Raw genomic sequence first — 21,264 nt, forward strand, 5'->3', positions numbered from 1 at the left:
GATTAATCGAAAATCATAAGTACTTTTATTTCCGTGCAATGAATTTCTATTATTGGCTAAAATGATTTGTCCAGAACTTATGATAAAGATAATATCTTACTAACGGGAAGACCAGGCAATGACTCAGCACTGGACCCAAGTCTTTGAACATCAAATTAATGAGCAACCACTGAGATGGTCTTCATCTGTGTAGCAGGTGGCTGAAAATTTAAAAAGATGTTTTTTTTTTGTGTGCCTCCCTGATGTAAGCTCCATATATGTGACAATCCACATTAATGACAATCACACTTTTTACGGTCATTGCATTTTAATTTTAGATTCTCTTTGTACCCATGTGACATAATACACCCGAGTCATAAAGTAGAATAGTTGAGACTCAAACACAATGTTTCATGCTGTGCTGCATTAGGACAAATGTAATCCATCCCAGAAGCTTTGTTCAGGCCTTTTTAGTCAAGTTCAATGTTAATGTTCATTTTCCGTAGTACCCTTAACATTGCCGAATGTTCCAAGGCACTTCACAGGAGTTTATTAAACAAGGTTTGACACCAAGTCACATAAGATTACATTAGGACATGTGAACAAGATTGTATTCAAAGTAATGTATTTAAGGAGCATCTCAGAGGGAGCAGAACTGTTCTGCTAATGAATTTCAGTGGTCAGAAGGTATGGGTGCCAGTGATTGTAATCCCTGATTTTAATCCCTCTAAGTGACCAGAATTAGAGAAGCACATCTGGTAGGGTTGCAGGATGAGGAGGGCCAAGGCCAGATAGGAGCCTGAAAATCAGGAGCATTTTCAAACTCATAGTTCCAGATGTAGTGCCAATGAAAGTCAGTGAACCTGTAGTTAATCATGGGGTCTGGTGAGTTAGAATTTGGGCAAAGAGTTTTTGTAATGAGCTAAGGTTTTTGTAAACTTGGAAGACAGAACCTGGCCAAGGGAGAGAAGCAGCACAGCTGGGGCAGGGTGGAGTCAGACATGGTTACAACATTAGGCCATTCTCTTCATGGCACAACTATGTTGGCAGAAGCTTATCCCAGGATCAAATGTAACACCAAGGTTATGGATAGTCTGGTTTAGGCATAGACAGTTCCCAGGGAAAGGAATTCAATACTGTGCGTAGTCTTGAGACATTTCCTGATTCAGACAAAGAAATCTAACTGAACTTCAACAAATGTCACACAGCATCAAAAATGTAACACTAATTATTTTACAGTATATATTAGTGGTAAACATTTCCTACAAACATTCCATCCTTCCCACTTAGAAAAAGAATTTTAAATATATAAATCCAGTTCAGGAATCTTCAGAGAGAGTGTAATATTTCATACAATGCTGTAAAGCTAAGTTCTAAAGTTGATTGTTCATAAAGCTCCCCACAAAGTGATACAGCAGCTCTTTGGAAAATTGATTGGAAACCACAGATATTTATACAGAAGCATATTCCCAATGGAAAAAACAAACGTGCACAGTGGTCAGTTGTAAACCAGGACCTGTAAAGGAAGAAGACAGGTCATTTTATTAAATTACAAAAGTAAATGGGGCAAACACTAAGAGATTCCTGCTGACCTGCCAGTACATATATGAATGCACCAGGGAAATGGTATACTCTACCAGCTCTACAATTTCTCTAGAGCTTACTCTGGTCTTAATATGAAAAGTACTGATGTGTGAGAGAGAGGGGAAAATGTCCAAAAAATTAAGTAGCTATCTCTTTGAACAGAGGGATGAAAATGCCAGATTCATTACTTCAAAATGCACTTGTCGAACAGCCCTTTACGAAAAACTAGATATGCATATGAGAGAGTAGCAGAGGGTTATGCTGATGACAACAGATCAAGCAGGGTGGGTCGGAGGATTCAGTAACAAATGCCTGCATGGAATTATCAGTGCAAGGTCGTAGTTGCTGAATGAACAAGGATTAAAATGTGTTATGTACTCTAATTTTCATATGCGGTGAAATTGACAGATTAGAGATCAATGTACATGCAGCAGAAGAGATAAATATTATCCTTCAGCATTTTTACCTGCAGAAAGTACTAGAGAGATTAAAAGGATCATAACCCACCAAATCCCCTCTCAGTCTTTATCCCAGGGCTCAAAAGAGATGACTGCAGAGACGTGGATGCATTAATCATGATCTTCCAAAATTCCTGGATTCTGGACTATTCCCAGCAGATTGGTGGGAGTAAATGTGACACTACTAAAAAAAAGAATGAAGGGAGAGATGTATTAGACCTCACCTAAGTTGTAGGAAAAGTGCTGGATTCTATTGTTTAAGATAAAAGGACACTTAAATAACAACGTGATTAGATCAGGAGTCAGTGTGATTTTACAAAAGAAAATAGCATTTGGCAAATTGAATCATGTTGTTTCAAGAATGCAACTAGCAAAGTGGATAAGTTGGAACCAATGGCTATAGTTAACCACATAAAATATATCACATATAGTATAGGACCACAAGTTTAAATGCAGAGGATTGGTTTATAGGCAGAAATAGTAGGGACGTAATCAGGTCTTTCTTGGAATAGTTGTCTGTTACAAATTGGATAATACAGGGATTGAGCCATAAACTTTATTTACATAAATGCCTTGGATACATTTTTTTTTTCATTCAAGTTTATTGATGATATGAAACTAGGTGAGCGGGTGAATGGTGAGGGAGACGTGGAGTATACAAAATAACACAGGTCAAGCATGAGGACAAAGTGGCACCTTATATGGTCATAGAGCATGGGTACAGGCCCTTCGGCCCAAACCGGTCCATGCCAGCCACGGTGCCCACCCAGCTAGTCCCAATTTCCCTGCGTTCGGCCCATATCCCTCCAAGGCCCCGCCCCTATCCAAGTGCTTCTTAAATGACACTATTGTACCTGCCTCAACCACTTCTTCTGCAGCTCGATCATATACTCACCACCCTTGCATGGAAAAAGTTGTCCCTCAGGTCCCTTTTAAATCTTTCCCCTATCAGCCTAAATCTATGCCCTCTAGTTTTAGACTCCCCTACCCTGGGGAAAAGACTGTTATCGTACACCTTATGGAGTTACAATGTGTGCAAGTATCAGGAGATCCGCTTTGGTAGGAAGAAAGAAGCAGAAAATACCTTAAAAGTGGTGAGAAACTAATAATTTATTTCTTGTAGAGAGTGTGCATCTGAGTCAGGAGATATGGAGAGTTTGCGTGCAGTTATAGCAATGAATTAGAAAGGTAAGTGGTACAGTGGCCATTTCTGCAATGGGTTTGCTACTTTTTAAAAAAAGCCTTCTTGAGACTGTGTCGAACTTGAGAGAACAGATATGGAGTGGAGTGCAGGTTGTAGGGCAAGTATGATGGATCTGGAGAAACTTCATTGTATTTCCTCTATCACAACTATATCCTTCCTTGGATGCAGAGACCAACAGTACACAATAAGACAGATGGAGTCACTCCAGGGTCCTGGAAGGGCAGGCTCACAGGAGAACCTTCATTACCTCGAGGGCTGCAAACCTCTACCTCAGTTGGGTTGTGGATGCTCAGTTATTGAGTATATTCAAGGCTGATTTCAATAGATTTTTGGACATTGTCGATCATGGAATGGAGTACAGGATCAACTGTGACCTGGTTGAATGCCTGAGGATGGCTTACTCCTGTCTCTGTTCCATACCCTCAAGGTGCTTGCAAATTATATCCTTTCCTCAAGAAAAACCCCTCTGCCCATCCCATCTATCACCTGTTTTTCTTCTCTGGTTTATCCTCTCTTGCTGCTTGCATAGTACAAAACAGCCCTTGGCAAAGCTATGAATAGGTTTTGACTATGGCACATCATCCTTCATTTTTCAAACACTCTGCAACCTTTGACATGGTCAGTCACGCTATATTCCTTCAGCACTTACCTGTAGCTGTGACACTTTACCCTGTATTCTGTTATTGGCTTTATCCTATACTACCTCAATGCACCGTGTAATGAACTGATCTGTACGATCGGTATGCAAGACAAGTTTTTCAGCGTACCTCGGTACAAGTGACAATAATAAACCAATACCACTTCTTTCAGTTTTATCATCTCGCTTGATGCTATTGCTCACATCTGGTTTCACTATCACCCAATGGCTTCTTTTCCAGTCCCATCAAGAATTCATCTCTATGCTACATCCCTTGTCTAAATGGGGTCCCATCTACATACACTCTTTCTCTTTTCTAAATCCTTTCACTGTGTCTGTGCTTTCAGGCTGCTTATTCAGTTTGTCTTAAAGGTCTGTCAATTTCTTCCAGCAGGCAGGATTTAGTGTAGGAACTGGCCTTTCCTTGTAGAAGCAGGAGGAATACTTCCTTTGCACTTAGCCCTATGGAGATGTTTGTTGAAGGCCTTAGACCCTGATATGTTTTCCTGAGCAGTGGCAAGTAACATGCCACTGAATCTGAATGGCATCATAAGATCCAGCGTGTTTAATGAAATGTCTGCTGAGACAGAGTCAAATCACTCACCTAACAAAAAAGGAAACAAGCTAAAGCAGTAGCAAGCAAGGCAGGGCAAGAACTTTGTCAGTGAATTTAAAATTTCCCTAATAATTGTAGACTTGAAAAAATATAAAAATTAAGAATAATGATTAACATGAATGGTTTGTCGTGTTGTCACAACAGTATGTTTGCAATTAAATAAAACCAAAATTACAGTTTTAAAAGCAATGGGTTTGCAGGAAGTTTGAAAACTTGAGTCTCTGGGAGGTTCATATTTGTTTCTTGATCTTTCTGTTCTGGCTTTTTGCCTCTCTATTATGGAAGACATCAATATCCAATCTCTGCATGGACGTTAAAGTAACAGATCTGCATACAATCTTAAAATTGATGAATAGAGTTACCTGTTTTGCTAACTTTAGTGTTTACGGGCTTTCTTTGTATCAGATTTAGCAGCAGGTTTCTCTTTTGTCTGTTTTGAAGAACAAATAAGAATAAAATGAATTTTACAATGAGTTCACAATATGCAGCTAAGTAAAGTACACAACTTCTATTCAGATCTTTCTGTTCCCCAAAATGAAGCAGAAAGATGCAGTTTTTGACTCTTATGCCTATTCCAACTTTACAAACTTTACATGAGTCAAAAAAAATTGTTGAAAAAGCACAGTCCTGGGCCTTTGCCATGTTTATGCAAACACCATAGCCTGCCTAAAATAATTAGGGAATATCTATTTGCAGTCTTTATTCTTCTCTGATGAGGGATGTGGTCTTGGCCATTTAGTAACCTGAAAGCAGCAAGTTTGATTGATCCTGGACACTGCCGATTTTGGCAGCAGAGCAGGAGGTCAGACATACTGGCATCTGACATCCCCGTGTGGAAGTCAGAGACAAGTTGACCCATGAAGAAGATGTTACCAGTGACACTCTGTGGAATGATCATCCAAAGTATAGTTGAATCGGTAATAAAACAGCTGTAAGGGAAATCCACCCAATTACTATTTAACAGCTTAAATTAATGAATGAAAGATTGTGTAAGCCTCTTTACATGCTATTTACTTGACTTTCCTCTTTTGAATACATTCTATACAATAAAGGGAATCAATTCTGGTTGGCATTTGCAATAGGTACTGTGGACAGAATGAATGTGCTTTAAATTCTATGAAGCTATTCCTTATGAAAGCGATGAGCTCCTGGAAAACATTCCGCTAAGCAAAAGTTGATAAATGAAGACTCTAAGTGAAATGCATTTAGGTACAGTGTATTCCTCTGGGAACAGTTGTCAATGATGTTATAGTGAAAATTTATAAATCAATTGGTTGTTACTGTCATTCAAGTTTTGTTGCACGTGTGAAGTCAATTCCAGCATGGAAAACTCAAGTAAAATAATCTGTTAAAACACCAGGATTGAGGGGGTGAACGACCTACTCTTCATTACATTGGTAAAAATGAAAAATAAGGGAAATGGAGTAAAGAACTGTGGGGAAAGTGTCTACAGTCTGGTGCCTGAAAGATAAGCAGCATACAAGTAGTATGCAGCTTGGAACATAGAATGTATAATAATATCATCTCTGGATAGGGAGCGAGACTAACTGGATTTAGGAAGAAAATATATCTATAGTTAAACCAGTAATAAATACACACTCAAAGGAATGAAAGCTGTTGCTGCATTAATTATTCTGGTAAATTCTTTAGAAATGCATCCTTTTAACAAATAAGCAGTACTCTAATTACATTTACTACTTTATTCAGCATGCATTACAGCTTCCCCCCAGGTAACGGCTGGGTTCTGTTCTGTTTGTAACCCGGCAGAAGATGCCTGGCAGCAGCCAGTCTCCTAAATGCTTGCTCGTATGTGTGGGCTGTACATAAATCGGGCATTTGCAACCTGGGGAGGATCTGTATACTGTCTGAAAAAGAAGCTGGCAGTTTAAAACATGGAACACGTACAGGAAGTGGTGGCAATGAGGCCTACCTCCTTCTGTTTGGAGATCTGTGAGGCTGAAGAAGAGTCGAAATCTGATGAAAGATTATCTACCAGTTCGGCCTTTGTCAGTAACTGTCAATAGATGTGACCAAATTAATACACCTCAAGCATAACAATTATTACAGATCCAAGATACACTGTTAAAACTAATATAAACATAAACATGATTTAGTTCCTCCTTTCTATGGCAACGTGCAAAATGGGAGTGGACGATAGCAGCACCTTAAAGCTAAAGCATCCTCCTCCACAATTCCAAGGTTAAGTAAAGCAGAAGTTAAAAGGACAGGAAGATTTAAGGGATAATTTACCTTTTCACTTTTCTGATATTTTAAGTAGTGTGGTCTGTTTCTTGTTTCATACTCCTTGCTGTTGGGCAAAACATTTTTACCATTCTGTTTTCTCTACAACTTCAAGTGCGTAAATATGGTATATTCCAGTCTTAAATAATAACTGGGATATTACTTTTGACCCTGACACTAAGTGATGTCAGATCTGTAATGAACTTCCATCAGTACCCCTAGCACAATGAGGTCATGAACATAATCTAAATGGTGGTGTGGCACAATGATGCAGCTTGTAACCCTGGTTCAATCCCGACCTCCGGTGCTGTCTGTGTAGAGTTTGCACATTCTCCCTGTAACTATGTGGATTTACCCTTGCATCCCAAAGCTATGTGGGGTGGTCGGTTGGATAAATGGCTACTGTAAAATGTATAGGTGAGTGGTAAAGATCTGGGGAGAGTTAATGAGAATGTGGGGACTTACAGATTAATGGAAAGGAATACTGAAGAGTTTTATTACAAGGAATTAAATTCACATTCAAGTGGAGAATCATTTAACTTCTATGTTGTCTTTACCTTTGGTTTAGCTCCTGGATCAGTGGAGGAATAGGCTAGTTTACCTTTATCCTGTTAAAAAGAACAGAATAATCAGATTCTTGTGGAGCCTTCAGAAGAAAAATCAGTCGGCAAAACAGGAACGAAAACAATAATAAGCCACTTTGGCTTTGCAAAGGAAAATCTCTCTGATGTAAATATGGCAGATGCATGTCAGTGTGAAACTCGTTGGATCAGGATGTTGAACAGCCAAACATTTGGTTAGTATATAACTAGATGAACTGATGGAACACTTCTTGCAAGTGACTTTAAGATAATTTCTCCTGTTGTATCATAATTACGTATTTATTTTATAATCATTTTTCAAGCTGTCGGTGAAGAGGGGTATTTTTAAACTAATTTTCTACTGAAGCAGTTGCTGACTGAATGCAAATGATTCATTGGACCAAACCTTTGGATCAGCTTTCTCAGTGAATCTATAATCAGGAGGAATGGATCCTTCAGTTTCTCCCACACGTTCAGCCTTCTTCTTGGAGACATCAGATTCCTGAAAGTATGGCAAATTAATTCAAACAAAAACCAAAATTTGGCATACTGGGCTTCAAAAGATATTTTGCTAGGAGCTAGCCAAATGAACTCAGCATTTAAGTGATTATTCGAGAGAAGCAAAGGACTGCAGATGCTGGAATCTAGATGAAAAACACGATGATGCTGGAGGCACTCAGCAGGCCAGGCAGCATCCATGGAAGGGTCCTGACCCGAAACATTGACTGCCTGCTTTTCTCTACGGATGCTGCCTGGCCTGCTGAGTTCCTCCAGCATCATCGTGTTTTTCTTCAAGTGATTATTCAATATTTCTGTAAATGTATTTATTAATGTCGATATTACTTGACGTTGCTATGAACAGAGTGAAATGATAAGACTTTGAGAGACGTTACCTACACCAGGCCAAAGCTAGAGCGGTTACGTTTCTTTCAACATGACTGAGGTTTATGATGTGACTCATTTGATGACCTTATCAGAAGCAATTTGTCATTCCTTCTGGTCGAATCTCCATCCCCACTCCCTCATCTGAGGGGTACAGATTTACGCTGTCTATTCACAGCAGCTTTAGTCATCACTGACTAGAGCTACTGCAATGTTTGACTGCTAAAGGCTCCCTTTAAACAAAAAGCACCCACTCCCCCCAAACTACCAGATCATCCAGGGCAGCAAAGGTTTCATTTCTCCACAGTCTTGCCTCCAGCAAATACAATAAATTCATGAATAGATTGTCAACCATTGTTCAGTGAAGGCACTAAAGTAAGCAATAATTGTGGGTTTGGCTTTTTACTGAAAGGCAGCTTTCTGGATGCCAGTGCAATCTGCCCTCTTGGAAAAGCTACAAGGGGAGAAAGGAGAGGAATGAGACATGGATATGGGTTGTGTGAGCCTGGTTTATTGAAACTGCCCGAGGAATGAATTGAACTGTTTTTCAAATACTGCCATCTAACTTTTGTATCAAAGTTCACTTTCTCCATATGATCTACCTCATGTTGACTCCTATTAAACTGCTGACTACCCAACTTCCTTCTTACTAGTTAATAACCTTCTAATAGTTCCTGTAACTTCCTACCAGTTAACACCACCCTCTAGTTAATAACATAACTTGTATTTCTCAAGAGTACACCACCAAAATTTATAATCACCGTCATCCCCCTCCAGTAAGCCATTGGAAAGATTCCCAGACCCAGAGTAACATTAGAACCCTGACCTTCCTCAAGACCTAATTAAATGTGGTCGCAGATTTGAACTCTTTCACGATCATGCACAGCCCTGAATCGCAATCGCATTGCAAAAACAAAGTGTGACCACCTGCTGCAAAAACGATCCCAACCCACTAACTGTGTGTTACTGTGAACATAAAACACAAATAACAATTTTGTAAATCGGTCCTAAGTGCCATTTTCTGGGAAGTGTTGGTAATCTCCATGCAACAACACCCAACACCATCAAATGGTCCCCAGATCTTGATGTACAAGCCTCTTATTCTCCCCAGATCTACTTCTCAATCTCTGCCCTGCCTCAGGCTTATCTAAGGGGGATGACAGGCTTATTTAAACCAGCTAAAATATCACAACTATTTCCAATAAGCTATCCATTCCTGGCCTCTCTGTAGCTTTTGACAGAGTTAAGAAACCTTCCCTTTCTCTTGACTAGAACAGAGGAACTCCCTGCTTACGTTCTTATTCTCTACACCTTCTCCATTTTCCATTAAGTAGGTTACCTGCTCTGATATTCCCTCATAAATTATGCTTACTTTTAACTCCTCATACTCTTTTAAATATGACTCCCTAAACTGCAACTCTTTGACTATGTTTTAGTTCTCTCTTTCATTGTCTTAGCCTTCATTTTCATTTGATTGCACATTAAAGCAGCCTCAGAAGTCTACCAGTGTTAAGAATGCTATTTATTGTTACTGTAGGATTCTCAGGAAATGGTATTGCATCAACTTGCAAGCAAGTGAATGCTTGCTAAACTATGTAATGGCAAAACATGTAGTGGAACTAATAATAAGTCATTACAACACTATTAGTCTTACACTAACATCACTGGAATGAAGGCAGCACAATGTTACCAACAGACTGACCTCACGCATTCCAATGAATATCCACTCCAAGAAAAAGGCCAACATATGATACAGGAAGAGGAAGATTATTCACAGATTTAAGCTGTAAGGAGACTTATCCGTACCTTCACTGGAGGACCAGTGTATTTGGGAGCTGAATTGTCTGGTGCTTCTGATGGAAGGGTTTGTGCAAGCAGGTCAAATGGATCGTTATCCTTTCAAAGTAAAAGACATTTGTGACAAACCTCATTAGAAGCATCTAATAGTAATGAAGCATGTTCTTGGGGAGAAAAAGTAACTCGAATGCTTTTTACGCTTAATGCAAAAACACGTAGGTGAAGAAGGAAAATTATTCACTGATCAATGAATTTCAGATCTATTATTGTGGATAAATTTGTTTCTCATAAGGTGGAAGTTTAAAAAGGGCAGAAATATATTAAATATTAAATAACTTATCAATGAAGCAATGCTACAACGTAATAAAACTTATTTCATGTGGCCATGTTAGGTGACAAGAACATTTAGTGAGTGCACCAATTTAAATCTTTCAAAATTGCTTTTTCACTTCTATTTAGGTCTCAACCGTTCTTTACTGTAAGTGTCCAAAGCCTGAAATAAGTTCAACATTCCCTCAAAAACTGGGTGTCTGGTATCAAAAGGAATTCTAGCAGAAGCCCACAATGAATATGCACATGAGTACAGCCTCGGAAAAACCATTGGGGCTAAAGACAGAAGACGCAAGTGGGCAGTTCCAATGGAATTCCTGCTGCATGGGAAAATCTGGGCCAATCTCAGTCCTGACCCCAGCTCTTGCTATCGGTCGATCCATAATGTTCTGAATTTGAAAGTATTTCATGCACAGTCTTCCAGTCCTCTATGTTATTCTTGTGATTTTAATTAGAAACTGGACATTTAGTTTTACACCTCGGTGCTTTGGATATGTCGAGGACAGAGTGCTGTAATCCAGTGATCTTGTGCGGTGGTACCTTCTTCTAACGGTCAACAGATGAACTCGTGTTCCTGTAAGTTCACTTGAGGTTCATGGATCGGAATAGCAGGGGATGAGGACACAACCTTGGGAGTATGGAGTGGGCAATGTAAGTTGGTGCTACTGACTTTGTTGGCTTGGTGGTAGGGGTCAGAGGGTGATAGTGGAGGACTGTGACCAGTGGTGTGCCATAAGGATCGGTGATGGGTCCTTGGTTGTTTGTCATACCATATTAATTGTGTTCGGTTCTGGTCGCCTCATTATAGAAAGGATGTGGAAACTTTAGAGAGGGTGCAGAGGAGATTTACCAGGATGTTGCCTGGATTGGAGAGCATGTCTTATGAGAACAGATTGAGCAAGCTAGGGCTTTTCTCTTTGGAGAGGAGGAGGATGAGGGGTGACTTGATAGAGGTGTACAAGATGATGAGGCATAGATCGAGTGGACAGTCAGAGACTTTTTCCCATGGTGACAATGGCTAACACGAGGGGACATAATTTTAAGGTGATTGGAGGAAGGTATAAGGGGGATGTCAGGGGTAAGTTTTTTTTTACACAGAGTGGTGGGTGCGTGGAACGCACTGCTGGCAGAGGTTGTGGGGGCAGATACATTAGGGACATTTAAGAGACTCTTAGATAGACACATGAATGATAGAAAAATAGGGGGCTATGTGGGAGGGAAGGGTGAGATAGATCTTAGAGCAGGATAAAATTTCGGCACAACATTGTGGGCCGAAGGGCCTGTACTGTGCTGTAGTGTTCTATGTTATTAATGATTTGGATGAGAATGTAGGTGGTATGATTAGTGAGTTTGCAAATAACACCAAAATTGGTGGTGTGATGGACAATGAAGGAGGCTGCCTAAGGTTACAGCAGGTTGTAAATCAATTGGGCAAGTGGGCAAGGCAATGGCAGATGCAATTTAACTCAAATGCATTTTGAGAAGTTAGACCAGAGCAGGACATACACAATTAGTGGGGACCCAGGGGAGTGCTGTTGAACAGAGAGATCCAGCGGTTCAAGTACATAGATCCCTGAAAGCGGCAACACAGTTTGAGAGGGTGGTGAGGAAGACATATGGTATGTTTGCCTTCAACAACCGTGGCAATGAGTACAAAAACTGAAACATCATGTTACTGTTGTACAAAGTATTAGTTAGGCTGCACTTGGAGTATTGCATGCAGTTCTGGTCACCACATTATAGAAAGCATGAGGGTGCAGAAAAGGTTCACAAGGATGTTGCCTGGATTAGAGGGCTTGAGTTATAAGGAGAGATTGGATAGGTTGGATCTGTTTTCCCTGGAGCGAGGAAGACTGGGAGGTGACATAATAGAGGTATATAAAATTATTAGAAGTGTAGGTTTCCCATAGTAGGGATGTTCTAAATGACAGAGAATAGGTTTAAGGTGAGACGGGAGGGGTTTAAAGGGGATATGAGGGGTAAATCTTTCACACAAAGCGGTTGGTATCTGAAATGAGGAAGTGGAGGAGGCAGGAACAGTAACAATATTGAAGAGGTATTTTAACAGGTACTTGAATGAGCACGGTATGGCTGATGGGGCACAAAATGGGTGTTAAAGTATTGCTGCCACCGTTACACCCCCCTCCCAACCCCACCAACTTATTCACCATGGCTCTAATGGAAAGCAAAGTAGGGAGGAAATCAGCCCAATCCCTTAGTATCCACTTGATGCTAATGTTTCAATTCACTTGCCATATCTGAAAATACAAGCACATTAGACACCATGGAGTAGAACCGCAAGTAAAAAATAAACAAAATCTCTTATTTTATCTGAGTTGCATGGTCAACAGTGAGGTTAGTTCCAACGAGCAGATTATCCATTTACAGATTCAGTACTAAGCAGTGGAGCCAATTTACATCTTTTTAAACTTTTCTTTCAGTAAATTATCCTAAATCCACAGGCCCAGTTTCTGCTACAAACAGGAAAATCCACCTATCACATTTTACTCCCACCTTAGCACCACTTTGACTTGCAGATACCGAGGCAACTGTTGAAGCTTGCAGAGGTGCCTTAGGGAAAAGAAAATTTCAATTACTATTTTAGCTTGGCTACTTTTAATTCAATTGCACTGGGTTTACAAAACCATTTCAAACATGTTAAATATGTTACCAGTTGTAAAAAAGCAATAACCTTAGAAATACAGAAATAATATCATTATGAATTGTTACATAGTATAAGACATCAAGTACTGGTCTAACCCAAAGGAGGAAGCTTACTATAATCTTGAAACCAAAGTGGTTTATGATACAGAATTTTAAAGCATTGTACTGCAATGTTAGAATTAATCTGACTGATGATTTATCATTTGATATGTTTTCTATTTAAAGTAAAATTACAATATTTTTCACCTTAATTGGAAACAACTTAGAAGTGTGCAGCTATGATTGTGAGTTGCAAAAAATCACAATCCTTTCTCTCTTCCCCACTAACTTCTGCCTTTTGGTTCCTGTTCTAGGACAGAATGAACTCAAGGTTTTATGCATACACACACACGTCTGTGTCATGAAAACAAACGCTACAGAAAGAAGTCTACAAATTTCAGCCTTTTCTTGAGTCTTGCTCATAAAAAAAATCATAGCTTTTCCCCCTTTGTGTCTCTTAACAGCCAGTTTAACCAATTTAGACATATTTTTATCCACATCATCTGACTGAGTGCTAGGACTAAATGCAGCATCCACTTAGCACAGTAAATAATAGTGAAATCTAATTTCTTGACAAATCTGTAGAGTATACTCAAACAATAGTCATCTTTATCAATAAATGAGGGTGGCATTGCTACCTTAGAGATCTTGGTTAAAAAAAATGCATTTGGTCATTTGCAGTTACCAATAAGATTACAAAACCTGGAACAAAAACAATACTCTCCACCTTCAGTCCCCAACATTAAGGTAGGAGTCATACCTGCTGCTGCAGAGAGGGCGGCGCTGCAGAGTGGGAAACAGCAGCCGAGCATTTAGAAATTGGAGCAGCAGAGACAAAGTCTGCTGACAGAGACTCCAGGACATCACGTTCTGTCATAGTCTGAGACAACAATAAATACATGGAGTTAAGCCAGACTGAACACATTCCAAGAGCATACATATAATCTTCAAATCAACACTGAAGCACTAATGAAGACAAGCTTTAGTGGTGGCAAATTCACCCTAACCCTGAAATTTCTCCTTCCTTCTCTTTAAGTTGGCATCTGTCACCTTACCCAGTAGGTAACGAATGGGGAGTTGTACCTGTGAATGCCACTACTAAGTGATTTCTTGACCATGCAGAAGACAGGGTGCATTGGATTAATTGAGCTTGTATTTTATTCCATAAAACAATACCACAGAGGATATAAAATCAGAAAGAATACAGTCAAAAATATATACCAAAGAATATTATGAATTATTTTGAATATGTACATGAAAAGGATTGTGGAGCTGTATCTTTTTCCTTAATTAGGATGAAGTTGAACTTTGAATGTTGCTAGATCCAGGAACTGCGACATCAAAATCTGTAGCAACTCATAAGGAATATGAGAGACAGAATAATCTTGGATGAATCATAAAGTCATACAGCACTGGAACAGGCCCTTCAGCCCAACTGGTCCACACCCACTACGATTCCCATCTAAGCTAGTCCCATTGCCCATGTCTGACCCATATCCCTCCAAACCTTTCCTATCCACGTACCTGTCCAAATACCTTTTAAACATTGTTCAGAGAGTTATGAAGCATGGAAAAAGACTCTTCAGCCCAACTGGTCCATGCCAACCAAGACGCCCCGTTCAAGCTAGTCCCATTTGCCAGCGTTTGGCCATATCCTTCTAAACCTTTCCAATCCATGTACCCGTCCAACTGCTTTTTAAAAGTTGTTAATGTACCTGCCTCAACCACTTCCTCTGGCAGCTTGTTCCATTTACTGACCACTCTCTGGGTGAAAAAATTGCCCCTCAGGTTCCTATGAAATCTTTCCCTTCTCACCTTAAACCTATGCCCTCTAGTTCTTGACTCCCCGACCCTGGAAAAAGACTGAGTGCATTCACCCTATCTATGCCTCTCATAGTTTATACACCTCTGTAAGATCACCCCTCATTCTCCTACGCTCCAGTGAAAAAAGCCCCAACCTGCTCAACCTCTCTCCATTACTCAAGTCCCTCGAGTCCCGGCAACATCCTTGTGAATCTCTTCTGCACTCTCCATCTTAATGGCATCTTTCCTTTGGCGGGGTGACCAAAACTGAACACAATATTCCAAATGTGGCCTCACTAATGTCTTGTACAACTGCAACATAACATCCCAACTTCCATACTCAATGCCCTGACTAATGAAGGCTAGCATACCAAAAATCTTCTTCACCATCCTGCTTCCTGTAACGCCACTTTCAGGGAACCATGCACTTGTACTCCAAGGTCCCTGTGTTCTACAAGACACTCCAGGGCCCTACTGTGGAAGTCCTACCCTCATTCATCTTCCCAAAATGCAACACCCCACACTTATCTGAATTAAATTCTATTAATGATTCCTCAGCCCACTTACCCAACTGATCAAGATCCCTCTGTAAATAGGGATGTCCACTTTGCTCTTTGAGGGGCCCTATTCTCTCTCTAGTTTCTTTTTTTCCCTTAATATACTTATAAAATTATAAAAGAATGAATGAGTTTTGGTGGGGCTAGATTTTACCACCACCTTAAATTCCTTACTTTACAAATATCTCATTTTTCTCTTCCAGATCACATTAAGAAGAATTCAATAACACAAGTTTTATTTCTTCCAAAAGTAAACATGGGGTCTTTCAACTTTGCAATAGCTAGAACGTTAGTGTTAACCATTATCCCATCACTAAATAAGGTGGATATATAGACAAAATCGCTCACTATTACATTAGGAGAACCACTGACTGATGCAGTGATGTCGTGTAGAATTTTACTTGAGGGAATCAGAAGTTTGAACTTCATCATCTCCATTACCTCTGGTTTTGTTTCTGCACCAGTGGAGGAAGACAGCAGATTACTTTTGCCTTTATCCTATTGCAAAGAAAGAAATTTAATGAGACCCTTCTTGCAGAAACAAAATTATTCAGAATTGAAAGTAGCAGTGACACAATGAAAGCACATCACGTCAGTGAAAAATTGCTCCAGTGTAAACATGGTGTTACATGTAAAATGTACATGATTGTCCACTGCATTTGGTAATAAAGCAGGATTTATCAGTGGAAAGCTTCAGTGAATACTGAATTTAGTTTTAGGCACGGTAGTGTAGCGGTTAGCATAATGCTTTACAGCACCAACGACCCAGGTTCAGTTCCGGCTGCTGTCTGTAAGGAGTTTGTATGTTCTCCCCGTGTCTGCGTGGGTTTCCTCCGGGTGCTCCAGTTTCCTCCCACATTCCAAAGACATACGGGTTAGGAAGTTGTGGGCATGCTATATTGGCGCTGGAAGCGTGGCGACACGTGTGGGCTGCCCCCAGAACATTCTACACAAAGATGTATTTCACTGTGTGTTTTGATGTACATGTGACTAATAAAGATATCTTATTTATACTTTTGTAATTATTCTGGTTTGAGAGTTATTTCTGCTGCTATTATAGCATAATTACAGAAGTAGTTTTGTACTAAACATATTTCAATCTGCTCTATACACAGAACCAAATCTGTTGCAAGTAGTTGTAATGGGAGCCACTGGCTTTTGTAAAACATGACTGAAAACAAGTCCCAAACATAGCAAGCCCACTCTATGCGTGGAACTTACTGAGTTGCAGATGCTTGTCTGGTGCCCAGAAGCAGAGCCCAGACTTTCTGGGATTCCCACTGAGGAATCACCTCTCTGTCTCTGTGCCTTGTGACCTGGACTTAGAACTGCTTAAATGTGTCATTAATGAACTATGTATTTACTTGTTAATAATACTATATTATTTACAGTAATTTTAATAGCTTTTTGATAGCAGTAATATTTAAAAACCATTAAAACTGCTTCAAAATCCAAAGCTCTACCTTCAGTGTTCCTCCTCTCCTTACCCATTGGGGGACAGGCAGGGCTTCAGAACCACGATGTCTGAGGCCGACTCATCACTCCAGCCTGCTGACCTATTCCAAGGTCTAGAGGACCAGTGAGATTGTCCCTTTGCACTTGGACCAGGGACTGCAAGTTAGCAGGGGCAATAAGTGATTCAGGGTGGCCGGCTACGTGCAGGGAAATCCACCTCATGTTATTATTTTGAAAGCAGTAAACCACTAAAATTTTTTTCTTGACATAATGAATAACTAATTATTGTACCGAACCTTTGGATCAGCTTGCTCAGTAAATCTGTAATCAGGAGGTATGGACTCTTCAGTTTCCCCCACACGCTCAGCCTTCTTCTTGGAAGAATCAGATTCCTGTAAATATGATATTTGTTTTTAAAAATCAAATGTACATTTTATGCTTGAATTTCCATATATTGTGTCTCAAAGAAAGTGAAGCCAGCTAAATGAAATCAGTACTTAGGCAATCAATTATGGTGAGATCATCAACTGCTTTCAAACATCTGACACCAAATGACATGAAGACTTTAAATAGTCATGTTGAAAGCTATGGAAGAAAGGCAGCCCTGGAAGATTAACTTAACTCCATTGTCACCTGGCTGAAGACGGGCAACATTCATCCATTTCTATCAATGCAGTCAGGAGTTTGGACGTTTATACCTCTGATAATCTTGTCTTCTGTTTGCAAAAAGTTAGCTCAATCATTTATCTGCTTCTGTTGCTACAAATGCCAATCAAGTGAAATCTTCCTTCATGCCCCTCCATATCTCATCCCTTTTACTCGACTTTCCTATGCCCCCACCCCCACCTCCAGGTTTATCAATGAGATGCATGTCCTGCCAATGATCTGGTTCCCACTTAAGTACGGACCACCTAACTTCCCTTATTTTAGCCAGATTCTCCAATGATTCATACTTTCATTGTCCAACTCTCTTTCAAAATGACTGTTATTCTTTTCTCAAATTAACCATTCCTCTTCTGCCTATCCTTTAATTACAGTTCTATGTCTACCATTAACACATTTGTTGCAAACTATATGGACCTTATAAAAGCAAACTGTTGCAACAGTAGTAGGCTCAAGTTACTGTGAAAAGGAAGAATAAAAATCATACACATTTTAAAAACACTAACACTATGATTACTGCAGGAGGCAAGAATACATCGCAGTTACATGCTGACATCACTGGAATGGAGACAAGAACACAGCCAACGGACTGATTTCAAGTGTAAATGTATATTTGCTGTGGTAAGAAATGCACCAACATATGGTGCTGTGACAAGAATCTTATTCAAAGTCAGCAACAATCAGTAAACAAAAAATTACAGTTGTACCTTCACTGCAGGACCAGTGTACTTTGGAGCTGAAGTGTCGGGTGCCTCCGATGGAAGGGATTCTGCAAGCAGGTCAAACGCACCTTTATCCTTTAAAAGCAAAATAAATGTTTCAAAATTCCAGTTCAACTTCTCCTGTTCAGTCAGCAGTGAAATGTATTGCTGAGCGAGTGGCAGGAATAATGCCTGCCTGCCCCATACAAATGAAACAGCCTCCATCCATCCCTACTAAGATTATGAATTAATATACGGGGGGGGGGGGGGGGGGCAAATGTGGGTATGATCTGAGCAGCTGCATTCTCTAGAGTGTCCTGTGGGCAGCCCGCAAGTGTCGCCACGCTTCCGGCACCAACACAGCATGCTCACAACTTCCTAACCCATATGTCTTTAGAATGTGGGAGGAAACCCACACACACACGGGGAGAACATACATACTCCTTACAGACAGCGGCCAGAATTGAACCCGGGTCGCTGGCGCTGTAAAGCGTTACGCTAACCGCTACGCTACCGTGCCTGCCTTATGAAGAAGGCCAGGCATACAGGTGAAGATTAGGATAAAATGTGGGCAGCTTGGGAGCATGGCCTAGGGATACAGAAGGAGAACTTGTTGCTAAGTGGTGACATCCACGTTGGCCTCAATATTAACCCACCCATCAGAGAGGAAGGGGTGGAAAATGCATAAAAACACAAAATGCGACCCTAACCTGACATCAGGATTGTCAACAGTCCACTGTTGAATGGGATGCTGAGGTACAAGCTCTGTTAGGCAAAATCCCTGACCAAGCTGAATGTTGTAGGAGGAGCAAGGAGAGTGGGAGGGGAAGTAGGAGGAGGAGGGTGGGTGGATGGATGGGAAAAGTGAGAGGAATGGAAGGACAGTGGAGAATGGAAGTAGGAATAATAACAACTTAGCTTTGGGCAGACGCCCAATAATTAATTGGAAAATTCATTGCTTTTTACAACACCAGTACAGGACATGCATAGAATCTTCCATACCAAGAGAGCAGATGTGCAAATATTGAGCTCTGGGTCAGTGACAAACTGAATGATTCTCAGAGCAATTCTCCCAGCAGCAACTTTCTGGGAGCCTTTCACAACTAGGCAGAGCAGGTCCATCTCTCAACAAACAGTGTCCATAACTATTCCTTTAATTTTGAAACACTGCTGACATACCCAAGCCGATGAGCATTTGTGTGGAGATGTGTCCTGTTGAGAAGAGTCAGGACACTCCACCATCGTATTTCAGTCAGGCTCCCACAATGAATTTGGAAATCTGGATTTAACATCTATCCAACTGTGGTTTTCCCAAGCTCGGGAAAGATGACGGAGAAATGGAGGAGGGAGCTGCCGATTCACAAAGTAACTGCTGCTCTTTAATCCGCAACAAGTGGGATAGTCCCCCAGGTCCGTCGGTGAGAGAGGTCCCCAGGTTCACTGGTGAGAGAGGTCCCCAGGTCTGTCGGTGAGAGAGGTCCCCAGGCGCGCTGGTGGGAGAGGTCCCTGGGCCCACCGGTGGGAGAGGTCCCCAGGTCCATCAGTCGGAGAGCCTCCCAGAACCATCTGTGAGAGAGCCTCCAGATCTGTCAACCTACATTCTTCTAATTAGAGCCTGTCCCTAGCCCTTGCTATGAAGGCTATTCCCTCTCTCACCCTGAAGGCCTAACCTGCTTATCAGGAATCCCCATATTTAGCCTGGTTCATCAGCACTAACTTAACTATCAAGCCCCATCTACAGTCTGCTCTGTAATGGCCAAGTACCCACCAAGCCCGATCTGTATCCTGCCCCTTATCCCGATCATGCCCAACTTGCTCCCTCCCTCCCTACATCTTGCTCTTATTCACAAATCCCAAGCTGCAGCCTGGCCCATGGTCATGTCTTCCACGCACTCCCTCTGCCCACAGCTGACAGCTCCAGCCCACAATCCCTTTATGATTGCTACTTCCTGCTGGTGGCTTTCCCCACCCAGTGTCTGGCAGGTCTGTCAATCCAGCAGGAGGAAAGAGAAAGAATCTCATTGTCTCGTGGTGAGAATTCCACCCAGCCTTTCCCATCCCAGTGGATGTCACGACCATGGTTTGCAAAAGCAAATTCCCCGACATAGGACATGCTACTGGTGCACCAGGAATGCATGTCAGTTTTTGGGAATTAACTCATGATGGAGCCTTAAAATTTAATGTAAAACAGGATCCTCAAGTTGTATATTGTGTACATGAGCCCGTGGATATGTAATCCTGAAAAAACAAAATCTCCTTTCACAGATTCAAAATGCCAGTTTTGGTTTCTACCTTTTCTCTAAAAATTAAACCATAACGCACTGACCCATCTCTGCTGTCACAGAAATCCTCATCTTTCATATTTTGCCCTTGCATCATCACTTACGTTAAGACCACTTTGACTTGCAGATACAGAAGCAACTGTTGAAGCTTTCTGAGGTTCCTGGATAAAAGAAAGAGCAATTTCTAGTGATGTTTCATTTTCAATTGTCCAATCTCTATCAATCTGATTGGTTGCTGGCAGGAGGAAGGAAGGAGAAAGAATCTCACAGTCTTGCTGTGAAATTCAGCAGAGGCCTGATTTGGACTAATCCAGTGCCACGACGTTCACGCACACCAATTTACCTCAGTGCAGCAGGGATGTTTTAAATCACAATTCCCAAGTAAAAACAGAGGAGAATTGTTATTGGTCAATGCTTCCATTCACGTGAAGCACTGAGTCTTCCCACAATGTATTCTGCACACCTCCTAGCACTTTGTCAGGTCCAGAGTCCTTAAAGGGCAGTCCACAGTAAACCACAGCACGGCTACAGGAGCTGTGTCCTGCCCAATCCACTGTTCACATGCAGATACAGAGGAAGTGGAGAGGTGGCAGCAGGACTCCCATTTCTCAGATTGTGATCTCTGGAATTTTATGGAGGAGATAAAAGTCCTCTGGGTCAGAAGACCGTCTGGGGCCACAAGGAAGGGAAGCAAGATAGAGGAGGCCACAGAAGCATCCTCTTGAAGAGACACCCCTGGATCACTGGAGCAGTGACCTCACTTGGAAATGAACCTGACTTGTTCTGCCTCT

General features: G+C 41.0%; 1 protein-coding gene across 11 annotated transcripts in view; it reads right to left on the reverse strand.

The window, feature by feature from the left end:
* Nucleotides 1-272: 272 nt before the first annotated feature.
* The window catches only part of cast (calpastatin), a 136,977-nt gene continuing 115,985 nt past the window's right edge, over nt 273-21,264 (reverse strand). For all 11 annotated transcript variants that reach the window (XM_052019816.1, XM_052019815.1, XM_052019806.1 and 8 more), the window contains 12 exons: nt 20,578-20,634; nt 18,198-18,287; nt 17,124-17,219; nt 15,814-15,870; nt 13,773-13,892; nt 12,824-12,880; nt 9,989-10,078; nt 7,707-7,802; nt 7,277-7,327; nt 6,409-6,492; nt 4,841-4,908; nt 273-1,495 (listed from right to left, as the gene is read on the reverse strand). In XM_052019816.1, coding sequence (XP_051875776.1) covers nt 4,855-4,908; nt 6,409-6,492; nt 7,277-7,327; nt 7,707-7,802; nt 9,989-10,078; nt 12,824-12,880; nt 13,773-13,892; nt 15,814-15,870; nt 17,124-17,219; nt 18,198-18,287; nt 20,578-20,634 — 852 coding nt within the window. In that variant the 3' untranslated portion in view covers nt 273-1,495; nt 4,841-4,854. The remainder of the gene's footprint in view (nt 1,496-4,840; nt 4,909-6,408; nt 6,493-7,276; nt 7,328-7,706; nt 7,803-9,988; nt 10,079-12,823; nt 12,881-13,772; nt 13,893-15,813; nt 15,871-17,123; nt 17,220-18,197; nt 18,288-20,577; nt 20,635-21,264) is intronic.

Source organism: Pristis pectinata, chromosome 7, assembly GCF_009764475.1.
Source record: "Pristis pectinata isolate sPriPec2 chromosome 7, sPriPec2.1.pri, whole genome shotgun sequence".
Taxonomy (NCBI): Eukaryota; Metazoa; Chordata; class Chondrichthyes; order Rhinopristiformes; family Pristidae; genus Pristis; species Pristis pectinata.